We start from the raw sequence: 13545 nt of genomic DNA on the forward strand, positions 1-13545 counted from the left end.
ATAGGGCAGTGTGCAGTGTGATGGCGATTGCATCGGCTGTGGACCTATTGGGGCGGTATTCAAATTGAAGTGGGTCTAGGGTGGCAGGTAAGGTGGAGGTGATTTGATCCTTGACTAGTCTCTCAAAGCACTTCATGATGACAGAAGTGAGTGCTACGGGCGATAGTCATTTAGTTCAGTTACCTTTGCCTTCCTGGGTACAAGAACAATGGTGGCCATCTTGAAGCATGTGGGGACAGCAGACTGAGATAGGGAGAGATTGAATATGTCCGTAAACACACCAGCCAGCTGGTCTGCGCATGCTCTGAGGACGCGGCTAAGGATGCTGTCTGGGCCGGCAGCCTTGCGAGGGTTAACAAGTTTAAATGTCATACTCACGTCAGCCACAGAGAAGGAGAGCCCCCAGTCCTTGGTAGTGGGTTCCGTCGGTGGCACTGTATTATCCTTAAAGCGGGCAAAGGTGTTTAGTTTGTCTGGAAGCAAGACGTCAGTGTCCGTGATTGGCTGTAGATCCTGCCACATACGCCTCATGTTTGAGCCGTTGAATTTCTCCTTTGTCCCTATACCGATATTTCACTTGTTTAATTGCCTTGCAGAGGAAATAACTACACTGTTTATATTCTGCCATATTCCCAGTCATCTTTCAATGGTTAAATGCGGTGGTTCGCGTTTTCAGTTTTGTGCGAATGCCGCCATCTATCCTGGTTAGGGTAGGTTTTAATAGTCACAGTGGGTACAACATCTTCAATGCACTTCCTTATAAACTTACTCACCGAATCAGCGTATAAATCAATATTATTTTCAGGCTACCCGGAACATATCCCAGTCCGTTTGATCAAAACAATCTTGAAGCGTGGATTCCGATTGGTCAGACCAGCGTTGAATAGTTCTTGTCACAGGTACATCCTATTTGAGTTTCTGCCTATAGGATGGGAGGAGCAAAATGGAGTTGTGGTTAGATTTGTCGAGGGGAGGGCAGAGGAGGCCCTTTTATGCATCGCAGAAGTTAGAGTAGCATTGATCTAGTGTATTGCCCGCACGAGTGCTACAATCAATATGCTGATAGAATATAGGTAGCCTTGTTCTCAAATTTGCTTTGTTAAAATCCCCAGCTACAATAAACGCAGCCTCAGGATGTAGGGTTTCCAGTTTGCATAAAGTACAGTGAAGTTCCTTGAGAGCCGTCGTGGTATCGGCTTGAGGGGGGATATACACGGCGGTGACAATAACCAACGAGAATTCTCTTGGGATATAATATGGTCGGCATTTGGTTGTGAGGAATTCTAGGTCAGGTGAACTAAAGGACATGAGTTCCTGTATGTTGTTACGATTACACCATGAGTCGTTAATCATGAAGTATACACCCCGCCCTTTTTCCCAGAGAGATGTTTATTTCTGTTGGTGCGACGCATAAAGAATCCCGGTGGCTGTACCGACTCCGACAACATATCCTGAGAGAGCCATGTTTCCATTAAACAGAGTATATTACAATTCCATAGGCGAGTAATAAACTCGGAAGCGGTGGGTGGTGTGTACGCCTCCGAAGTCTGACCAGAAGGCCGCTTCGTCTCTCTCTTCTGTGGCGACGTTTTGGGTCAGCCTCTGGAATCAGATCAAATGCCCTGGATGGTGGTGCAAACAAAGGATCCGCTTCGGGAAAGTCTTATTCCTGGTCGTAATGTTGCTAAATTGCCGGTCGCGCTGATATCCAATAGTTCTCCCTTAAGTGTATGTAATAACACTTAAGATTTTCTGGGCAAACAATGTAAGAAATAATACATAATACACAAATACACAATTCGGCATTGTTTCCTCTGGACTAGAAGCGAGGCGACCCCCTCTGTCAGCGCCATCTTGGTCACCTCCCTGACCAAGGCCCTTCTCCCCCCGATTGCTCAGTTTGGCCAGGTGGCCAGCTCTAAGAATAGTTTTGGTGGTGCCTCGACACAATCATGTCTCGGAGCTCTACGGAAAATTCCTTTGACCTCATGGCTTGGTTTTTGCTCTGATATGCACTGTCAACTGTGGGACCTTCTATAGACAGGTGTGTGCCTTTCCAAATCATATCCAATGAATTGGATTTACCACAGGGGGACTCCAATCAAATTGTAGAAACATTTCAAGGATGATCAATGGAGACAGGATGCACCTGAGCTCAATTTCAAGTCTCATAGCAAAGGGCCTGAATAATTATGTAAATAAGGTATTTATGAAATTTCCATAAACTGTTTTCCCTTTGTCATTATGGAGTAATGTGTAGATCAGGTCTGGGCAATTCCAGTCCACCTGACTGGTGTCACATTTTTCCCCCATCCCTAGCAAACACACCTGATTTAAACTTATTGCATTTTTAACTGAAGATCATGAGTAGATTATTGGAATCAGGTGTGTTAGCTGGGGCAAAAGTGTGACACCACTCAGGTCCCTGAGGACTGGAGTTGCCCAGGCCTGGTGTAGATTGATGATTTACATTTTTTTTTTTTGATTTTAGAATAAGGCTGTAACAAAACAAAATGTGGAAAAAGCGAAGGGGTCTGAATACTTTCCGAATGCACTGTATAGACACATCCTATGTATTTTAATCAAATCAACTATATGCACTAAGCTTGTCTGATGCTTGGAGTGCAGTGTTTGATGAAATAATTAAGACACATAAATGACTTGAGGGAGTCCAATCACAATTGATTTGATTGTGCCGGGCATAGAATTGCTGAAGTGTGTTAAAAAAAATGTACAGCGAGTGACTAGCACCCATTGTCTCTCAACGCAGTGACCACCACAGAACATCAACAGTGTTTATCGCGCTGTCTGTGTTGCTGAAGTCAAAACATAATTACAGCCATTTCTGACTGAAAAGTTCTGTTACCGAAATCCTTAATTTGTTTAGGGAAATCATTCCCTATTCCCTCAACCCTTGCTTTCTTTACGTGACATGTATGCATGCAAAATGGATGCAGAGGGCGTGACAAACTAGACTTTGCTGGTTGCTCAGGAGATAATGGGGAAGTCAGATGTGTGGAATAAATTTGACGAGATGTGGAAAATCAATAAAAAGGTAAGGAGCAAATGCTGCATGCATATTATGTGTGCAAAACAGGTGTTGTTAGATTACAATATCATTTCTCTGACCGTTTGGAACAATGTAAACAGTAAGCCTTTATTACAGCAAAGATTATTTTGTGAATGCAATTTCCGAAATGGAACTGTTTATTTATTTTCTACGCAAATTATTCAAGGTTTGCATTATTTTATTTTAAAACTAAATGCTTGATTGCATTTCAAATCATGAATGACTCGTCTGCTGTGTGATGAAATGAATGAATGAATACAGTAGCCTATATAAGTATTGAAATATAGGCCTAAGTAAGCTACAGTTTTAAGACTAAATAGGATGCGCTCTTAAGATGTCCGCATACTTCCAAGCCGAAAGAGTTTTGCACATATAAATGACAACAATTTGTGAAGTAGACTATAGAGATGGCAAGGTCTTTACCTGGAGAAAACCAATGAGCAAGAATTCAGAATCACATCCGCAGAGGAGGAAGAGTAGATCTTTATTTTTCAACTTTACGAGCAGTGACAATGAGGATCACCCCAGACACTCAGAGGCCAGCTCCTCCCAAGATTTTTTAGATCGGGAAGAGGAGTCACGCAGGATCCTCAACAAGACAAGGAGAGGACGCGGAAGAGGCCAACACGGAGGGGGAGGAAGAAATCAAGACTATCCAACCACACGGAGCAGGACCAGAACAAGGCTGTGATCAACATTTCTGGAGAACCCCTTTCTGATGATTGCATAAGGGTCTTGTCTAAAGGACTGTCCTTTGCCCCCCCCCCCCCCCCACATACTCAACTAATAAATGGAATACAACGATTGACCTATTTAGTTTCTACGGGAATCTACATCTGAAGGCCTGGTACAAGCAAAACATCTCTCCAACTACAGACACCAGTGTCTCAGGTCAGGCAGTTTCTTTGCCCTCAAAACACCTTGTAAGCCCAAGTCCACCTTTTGTCCCATCGTCCAGAATGCCACACTAAATACATTTGCCAAAAAGGTGAATTTTCATGTGGAGAATCTGTTTAAGGGTAAAATTTACTCCAACCAAACACAAGATAATATTTCGAAGACAGAGAGGGATGCAGTTCAATCATTGTCCAAAAATTAACAGATTGTGGTTAAAAAGCAGACAAAGGTGGCGCAACAGTAGTGTGGAGTAGAGGTCGACCGATTATGATTTTTAACGCCGAGACCGATTATTGGAGGACCAAAAAAGCAGATACCGATTAATCGGCTGATTTTTAAATATTTTTTATTTGTAATAATGACAATTACAACAATACTGAATGAACAATTATTTTAACTTAATATAATACATCAATAAATTCAATTTAGCCTCAAATAAATAATGAAACACAAAGTGTTGGAGAAGAAAGTAAAAGTGCAATATGTGCTATGAAAGAAAGCTAACGTTTAAGTTCCTTGCTCAGAACATGAGAACATATGAAAGCTGGTGGTTCCTTTTAACATGAGTCTTCAATATTCCCAGGTAAGAAGTTTTAGGTTGTAGTTATTATTGGAATTATAGGACTATTTCTCTCTATACCATTTGTATTTCATTAACCTTTGACTATTGGATTTTCTTATAGGCACTTTAGTATTGCCAGTGTAACAGTATAGCTTCCGTCCCTCTCCTCGCTCCTCCCTGGGCTCGAACCAGGATCACAACAACAACAGCCACCCTCGAAGCAGCATTACCCATTCTAAGCAAGGTAAACAACCACAGGCTCAGAGCGAGTGACGTTTGAAATGCTATTAGCGCGCACTAACTAGCTAGCCATTTCACTTCGGTTACACCAGCCTCATCTCGGGAGTTGATAGGCTTGAAGTCATAAACAGCGCAATGCTTGACGCACAACGGAGAGCTGCTGGCAAAACCACAAAAGTGCTGTTGGAATGAATGTTTACGCGCCTGCTTCTGCCTATCACCGCTCAGTCAGATACTTAGATACTTGTATGCTCAGTCAGATTATATGCAATGCAGGACACGCTAGATAATATCTAGTAATATCAAACATGTGTAGTTATCAAGTGATTATGATTGATTGTTTTTTATAAGATAAGTTTAATGCTAGCTAGCAACTTACCTTGGCTTACTGCATTCGCGTAAAAGGCAGTCTCCTTGTGGAGTGCAACGAGAGAGAGGCAGGTCGTTATTGCGTTGGACTAGTTAACTGTAAGGTTGCAAGATTGGATCCCCGAGCTGACAAGGTGAAAATCTGTTGTTCTGCCCCTGAACGAGGCAGATAACCCACCGTTCCTATGACGTCATTGAAAATAAGAATGTGTTCTGCCTAGTTAAATAAAGGTATACTTTTTTAAATATATTTATTTTTTAATCGGCTCCCCAAAAATACCGACTTCCGATTGTTATGAAAACTTGAAATCGGCCCTAATTAATCGGCCATTCCTATTAATCGGTCGACCTCTAGTGTGGAGTAAAGACAAATATGTGACAGAAGCCTACCATCAATTAGACAATGATGAATTCTACCAATCGCTTACCTTCAACCCTTCAGAGGACCTAAAAACTGAATTGAAAGGGATCCTCACAGAGGCTAAGGAGAATGGCTACATTTCAGACAGTGAGTTCAAATTTCTTTTCAATGGCAGTCAGTGTATGGCTTCTTTTTATCTTCTTCCAAAAGTCCACAAGAATCTTGAAACCCCCCCAGGCAGACCAGTCATTAGTGGTTATGAAAGTAAGTTCATTGATTACTTTATCAATCCTTTTCTGGCGTCACTCCCAGCCTATCTTCAAGATACCACAGATGTGTTGAATAAAATTAAGGAATTTAACAATATAGGTACAGCTTCCCTTTTAGTCACCATGGATGTGGAGTCTCTATACACCACAATTGAACATGAACAAGGATTGGCAGCTATGCACCATTTATTGAGTACCCAGCCTGAAACTGAGGTGCCTCCTACATAACTAATTGTCTCACTGACTGAATGGACTCTTAATCATAACATCTTCATCTTTCAGGACTGTATTTTTAAACAGGTCAAAGAATGTGCCATGGGAGCTTGCTACAGCCTTTCCTACGCTGGTTTGTACTTGGGTAAATGGGAAAATAAATTCATTTTGGATCCTTCTAATAACCATTTCTTTGACCGGATAATATGGTGGGGACGCTATATTGATGATGTTTGCTTGTTTGGTCCGGCTCAGAAGATGAACTTATTTCCTTCCACCAATACCTTAACAGTATTAACCCCAACATCAAACTAACTATAACAACAAACAATTTTTTGGAACTCGACATCAGTAAAAATGACAAAGGTTGTTTGCACACATCAATCTTTAGGAAGCTTACAGATGGGAATACCATTCTGAGGGCAGATAGCTTTCACCCCAAAAGGCTAAATAAAACATTCCATATGGCCAATTCCAAAGAGTCAGTAGAATTTGCAATCAGGAAACAGACTACAATGTCAAATGTGCTGAATTGGAGAATCGCTTCTTGAAACGGGGCTACCTCAAAGATGCAGGTATAAGGGCTGGATTACTTGACAGAGAGAACTTGTTGCGAAGGGGAGTGCCTCGTGATACATCGGAGAGAGTATATTTTCTTACAAAATACAGCACTGAAGCAGAGAACATTAAAATAATCATTAAAAATAATTGGGGAATCATCCAAAGTGATACGCTACTACACCAAGTCTTTCCTGAGCCACCAGTCATAAGCTTTAAGAGATGTCCTACCCTAAATGACAAATTAGTCCACAGTTATCTTCTGGGTGACTCTGAAAAAACTTGGCTTGACCACAAACCCAAAGGCTCTTTTAAATGTAACCAATGCAACCATTGCAGAAATATTGAACAGAAAAAGTATTTTGGTGACACAGCTTCTAAAATGGAGTATTACGTTGAGCATTTCATTAACTGCAAAATCCCTCATGTCATCTATAGATTGGAATGTCCACAGTGCAAGGTGTTCTACATTGGACGGACAAAGAGACGCCTTCAAGACCACTTAGTGGAACACAAGTACGCCATACGGGTAGGCAATGAAGACTACACCATGGCAAGGCACTACAAGTCCTTACACCATGGCAACCCTGCCTCCCTACAAGCTATGGATATTGATCATGTTCCGGCCTCAATTAGAAAAGGGGACCATCTTAAACAGTTAAACCAAAGTGAAAGTTTTTTTATTTACAAACTACAGGCCACTAAGTACCCTGGTTTAAATGAAGATATGGATTTCTCACCCTTCCTGTAGGGTCGTGATGGGTCCATTTGCTGTCATCTAGTAGACATTTTGCTCAATTGCCGTCAGCTATTTTTAGACTGTTGTTGTTCATATTTGCTGTGTTCTAGTGTACTATGGAATATAATTGCTTTCTTATTCTTTGACGCTTCTCCCAGTCATATTTAAGGATAGAACTACCTTTCTAGGTGTTCTGATACTTCTAGCTTGGAGTTACATTTTTTGATAACATTGCTACAGTATTTCACTTTTTAATGTGTATAGTATTGTTTACTAGGTGTGTCCAATCAATTTTGTAACCACTCCCTCTTCAAATTAGGGCTAATTGGAAAAGCTGTTAAAAAAAGGACATTGTATTATTTCTTTGTACTCCCTGACGAAGGCCATGCAGCCGAAACGCGTCAGATTTTTAAAACTTTGTTTCTATTTAACATGCCATACAAATAAAGGCATTTTAATTAATTATATGAAGAGTGCCTTGGTCATCCTTTCTTTTTGTGGTGTTTTGTTCGTTTTGGACTTTGGTAAGTTTTTTTTCGGTTATTCAGACACACAAAAAAAATTCTCAGGCAACCCGATGTCGGTAGCCGAAGCCGATAGCCGAAGTCTACGCCCCTTTGTCTGTGATTGGTCAACAGTAGGGATTCTTCAGTAAAGTCTGTTGTCATTCAACAAGAGAAGATTCATTTTCATGCATATTTTTTCATTTAGAAATACTGCACCAAACATCTTAGTTATATGTAAAATTGTGCATCTAAGATCTCCTCGGCAAAAACATCAATTTATGACAAATTTCTTAATCTGTCACAATCTGTCTCAAAATGGAAAAACAGTAATATTTCTGCTTTTTTTGCGAGCACACGTGTTCAGTCCGCCAAGCTGACTTTGACTAGCCGCCAGCCGAACTGAAGCGTGCTGACGCCCTTAGGCCTACAGCTCGATGGTTGTTATACTATGCCTACTAATGCTAATGACATTACAATAATAGTAATAATAACAATAAGGATCAAGAAAAACAAAGGCTATTATATTATTTTTCAGGACAATATGGAACCGTGTGAATAAATTATAAATACCCGAGAGGCTGTTCTAACAAAAAAACAAAAAAAGGTGTAAAGCCTTTATTACAGCGTTGCAAAGATTAAACACAGACGCATTTGTGAAATTGTTTATCCGACATGTTGTGGTTGCGTGAGGCTTGGGGCTAACGGAATCAGTAGGCAATTAAACACTCCAACAGGCAACAGAAGCAGGATCTATCTTATTTCTGTAGATACAGTATATATGGATGATTTATAAAGCCAGGCACATTTAACAATTAAGCTATTGATTACAGACCCAATTAAGTTGGGGATTCCTTCACTTTTCTTAGACAATTAAGGCAGGGGCTGTTTTCTCAACTCCTAACTCTGCTGCTGCCTCTACCGCATTGTTCTCAACACCAATATGCTGGTTAACTTTGCTATTATGCACATAGCAACATGGTCTAGGAAAAGGCGCCAATTCAACAGCGCACTGATGCGTTTCAGAACCGAGGACAGCGACCGCTATCCGACGGGGAGAAAAGCGCATTTGTTATAAAACAATATAATTTGTATTAGTGTTGCACCATTGTTCTTACATAACCATATACAATTTGAGTAGCAAATGTCTTAGAGTGGACTGTGCCATCCCCACGGCCCCTACAATGGATGAATCCACTCAGACAGGCGCGAATCAGATAGAGGTACACCATGCTACTGCTCGACTAAAGAAATCTCGGGCGACCAACAGCCAATCGACCAAACAATCTACCAGTCAGCTACAGTGCCTTGCGAAAGTATTCGGCCCCCTTGAACTTTGCGACCTTTTGCCACATTTCAGGCTTCAAACATAAATATATAAAACTGTATTTTTTTGTGAAGAATCAACAACAAGTGGGACACAATCATGAAGTGGAACGACATTTATTGGATATTTCAAACTTTTTTAACAAATCAAAAACTGAAAAATTGGGCGTGCAAAATTATTCAGCCCCCTGAAGTTAATACTTTGTAGCGCCACCTTTTGCTGCGATTACAGCTGTAAGTCGCTTGGGGTATGTCTCTATCAGTTTTGCACATCGAGAGACTGAAAGTTTTTCCCATTCCTCCTTGCAAAACAGCTCGAGCTCAGTGAGGTTGGATGGAGAGCATTTGTGAACAGCAGTTTTCAGTTCTTTCCACAGATTCTCAATTGGATTCAGGTCTGGACTTTGACTTGGCCATTCTAACACCTGGATATGTTTATTTTTGAACCATTCCATTGTAGATTTTGCTTTATGTTTTGGATCATTGTCTTGTTGGAAGACAAATCTCCGTCCCAGTCTCAGGTCTTTTGCAGACTCCATCAGGTTTTCTTCTAGAATGGTCCTGTATTTGGCTCCATCCATCTTCCCATCAATTTTAACCATCTTCCCTGTCCCTGCTGAAGAGAAGCAGGCCCAAACCATGATGCTGCCACCACCATGTTTGACAGTGGGGATGGTGTGTTCAGCTGTGTTGCTTTTACGCCAAACATAACGTTTTGCATTGTTGCCAAAAAGTTCAATTTTGGTTTCATCTGACCAGAGCACCTTCTCCCACATGTTTGGTGTGTCTCCCAGGTGGCTTGTGGCAAACTTTAAACAACACTTTTTATGGATATCTTTAAGAAATGGCTTTCTTCTTGCCACTCTTCCATAAAGGCCAGATTTGTGCAATATACGACTGATTGTTGTCCTATGGACAGAGTCTCCCACCTCAGCTGTAGATCTCTGCAGTTCATCCAGAGTGATCATGGGCCTCTTGGCTGCATCTCTGATCAGTCTTCTCCTTGTATGAGCTGAAAGTTTAGAGGGACGGCCAGGTCTTGGTAGATTTGCAGTGGTCTGATACTCCTTCCATTTCAATATTATCGCTTGCACAGTGCTCCTTGGGATGTTTAAAGCTTGGGAAATCTTTTTGTATCCAAATCCGGCTTTAAACTTCTTCACAACAGTATCTCGGACCTGCCTGGTTTGTTCCTTGTTCTTCATGATGCTCTCTGCGCTTTTAACGGACCTCTGAGACTATCACAGTGCAGGTGCATTTATACGGAGATTTGATTACACACAGGTGGATTGTATTTATCATCATTAGTCATTTAGGTCAACATTGGATCATTCAGAGATCCTCACTGAACTTCTGGAGAGAGTTTGCTGCACTGAAAGTAAAGGGGCTGAATAATTTTGCACGCCCAATTTTTCAGTTTTTGATTTGTTAAAAAGTTTGAAATATCCAATACATGTCGTTCCACTTCATGATTGTGTCCCACTTGTTGTTGATTCTTCACAAAAAAATACAGTTTTATATCTTTATGTTTGAAGCCTGAAATGTGGCAAAAGGTCGCAAAGTTCAAGGGGGCCGAATACTTTCGCAAGGCACTGTAAATGGGGTAAGCCCTACTGCCTATACAGTGAAAGGGGAAACACTGTACTCAATCTAGGGGAGCAAGTGAACATGTTGGTGTACCTGAGAGGCTCGAAGACCAGACAGAGGTGTTGCTTGTGGTAGAAGTGTCGGAAGAGCCGCAGACAGTGGAACTTGTCTTCCAGGTCAGCATTGTTGAGCTTCTTAAGGAACTCCAGCTCCTTCAGCCCAGTCTTCTGCCTGTTAGGACAGAGAGATCACTGGGATGAGTCTCAAGTTATGGACACACTAGCGTCCCAGTAGGACAGGTCCACCTGGAGAGCTACTGGGTGTACTGGGGAGTATCCATTCGTCTGTTGCAAAACATTTAGCAACGGAAACCATTTACCATTTACTCTAGGAACCAAACAGAAGCAAACGGAACCAAACTGGGAGGGTCATACATTCATTTGTCCAATAGAAACTAAAATTTTCATTGGAAAACATTTCCCATTTAGAGTAAACGGTTTCCGTTGCAAAATCAGACTAATGAATACACAGTATTTTGTTCCAACCCTGCTCTGACAGCCCCGATTCAGCTAAGGAAGTAGAGGTTAGTGGAATCCGGTGTTAGAGCCTGGTTAGAACAAAAGCCTACACACCCATCCCTCCAGGAGGAAGGTGGCTACCCTTGTAAAAATATTAAATAGAAGCTTCTTCCATGTAACAAAGGCATAATGCTGAGGGAAAGTTCACATTATGAGTTTGATGAGTTGTGTTCAGTGGTGCACACCGAGCAAAACTTTTTGCAACAGGCAAGTTCAGGTAATATCTCCCCTGTTTCCCTCCATTTAGCTGCTGAACAGGGCCCAGGACTAATTATTGGTAGACTGACACTCACATGAGCTCGTTGTTCCGAATTATCTTGATGGCCACCTCATGGCTGGCGCGGGCCACGTCTCGGGCGCGGATGACGTTGCTGAACACCCCCTGGCCCGTGTAGCCGTACACGCTGTACCGCTTGTCCAGTATCTCCCCGATATTTAGTCCTGTCAAACATCAAAAGACAGAATATATTAGCTGGTTATGGATAGGGAACCTTCTCTTCTAACAATTTTGACGGATAATGTAGATTCAAAATACACAATTGTGCACAAACATATCAACATACAACAGAATAGATCTAACCAAAACACTTCACTATGAGTGATTAATGAACTAACAATCTAACAAACAAATGAAGGTAGGAACAAAGGAAGGAAGGAACTTTGTGCCACATAGACTTACGGTAGTATCCCTCTGCGTCTGTCCAGTTGTCTCGGAGGTTGGGGTTCTCCTTAAAGTCCTTCCCAATGCCTGCTGCTCGAAGCCTTGCACTCTGCAGTGACCATAAATCACTTAGTAAAAAAACAATGTTTTTTCAACAACAACAAAAATAAATATATCCTTTCAAGTAATAAGTTATTATTAAGTGTGCTTGATTGAGCTTGCCTGGCGCAATGGAACCAAATTAATAGTCCCAAAAGCGTAAATCACGTCCATCTGGCGCCATAAGCAGGATTAATCAAACACTCATAGAATAAAAATAATCTATACTGAACAAAAATATAAATGCAACATGCAACAATTTCAACATTTTTATTGAGTCACAGTTCATAAAAGGATATCAGTCAATTGAAATTAATCAATTAATGGAAATATATGGATTTCATATGACTGGGCTGGGAGTGCAGCCATGGGTGGGCCTTGGAGTTCAATAGGCCTACCCACTTGGCAGCCAGGCCCACCCACTGGAGAGCCAGGTCCAGCCAATCAGAATGAGTTTTTCCCCACAAAAGGGCTTTATTACAGACACAAATAGTCCTCAGCACCACCCCCCACCCCGCCTCAGACGATCCCACAGGTGAAGAAACCAGATGTGGAGGTCCTGGGCTGGCGTGGTTACACACGGTCTGTGGTTGAGGCCGGTTGGACGTACCGTAAATTCTCTAAAACGGCGTTGGAGGCAGCTTATATTAGAGAAATTAACATTCAATTCTCTGGCAACAGCTCTGGTGGACATTCCTGTAGTCAGCATCCCAATTGCATGTTCACTCAAAACTTGAGACATCCGTGACATTATGTTGTGTGACAAAACTGCACATTTTAGAGTGGCCTTTTATTGTCCCGAGCACGAGGTGCACCTCTGTAATGATCATGCCGTTTAATCAGCTTCTTGATATGCCTCACCAGCCAGGTGGATGGATTATCTTGGCAAACGAGAAATGCTCACTAACAGGGATGTAAATGAATTTGTGCACAGAAATTGAGAGCAATCAACTTTTTGTGCGTATGGAAAATTTCTGGGATTTTTATTTCAGCTAATGAAACATGGGATTAACACTTGCGTTTAAATTTTGTTCAGTGTAATAATTGTTGAACCCAGGTCTGACTGTCAGGCTGCAATACAAAACCTATTCAGACACAGTTGAGGTGGTATTCTGACTTGGGATCAATGTGCAAGTTCCCCACTGACCTCAGTTAATGATTTACGTGAAACCCAGACTCTAAATCGAACTAGCAGTTCTCACAGAAATGTCACCAGAGAAAACGCTGTGGCCCAGTTTACAGTTACCACTGACAGAAGCTTGTTTTGACAGTAATACAAAGGTGACCCGGACACCACACTGTGCAACTATCTGCCAGAATCCTATTCCATAGACAACTTAAATTAAAAGTTGACTCGTGGTCAGAATCGGAATGGAATCATAGCAACAGGAGGAGTACTCACATCGTAGGCGGCGAACATGTCATCCGATTCAGTGAACATATCAGGGGCGGATGTTTTTTTCGGGTTGGTTCCTTCTAAAAAAGAAAGGGAGTACAGTTATAAGCACTGTTA

At 41.6% G+C, this 13545-nt stretch overlaps 1 protein-coding gene across 7 annotated transcripts in view; it reads right to left on the bottom strand.

The window, feature by feature from the left end:
- Positions 1–13545, bottom strand: part of LOC110529981 (serine/threonine-protein kinase PRP4 homolog) — a 42160-nt gene that overhangs the window by 12495 nt on the left and 16120 nt on the right. For 6 of the 7 annotated variants that reach the window (XR_005052887.1, XR_005052884.1, XR_005052886.1 and 3 more), the window contains exons 7-10: positions 13435–13508; positions 11952–12061; positions 11566–11713; positions 10788–10925 (exon numbers count right to left, since the gene is read on the bottom strand). Coding sequence is in view for 2 of the 7 variants with exons in the window: in XM_021612696.2 (XP_021468371.2) it covers positions 10788–10925; positions 11566–11713; positions 11952–12061; positions 13435–13508 (470 nt within the window). In the remaining 5 variants the exon portion in view is untranslated. The remainder of the gene's footprint in view (positions 1–10787; positions 10926–11565; positions 11714–11951; positions 12062–13434; positions 13509–13545) is intronic. The other variant, XM_021612697.2, reaches the window with a different exon arrangement.

This window comes from Oncorhynchus mykiss, chromosome 8 (genome assembly GCF_013265735.2).
Source record: "Oncorhynchus mykiss isolate Arlee chromosome 8, USDA_OmykA_1.1, whole genome shotgun sequence".
NCBI classification, from domain to species: Eukaryota; Metazoa; Chordata; class Actinopteri; order Salmoniformes; family Salmonidae; genus Oncorhynchus; species Oncorhynchus mykiss.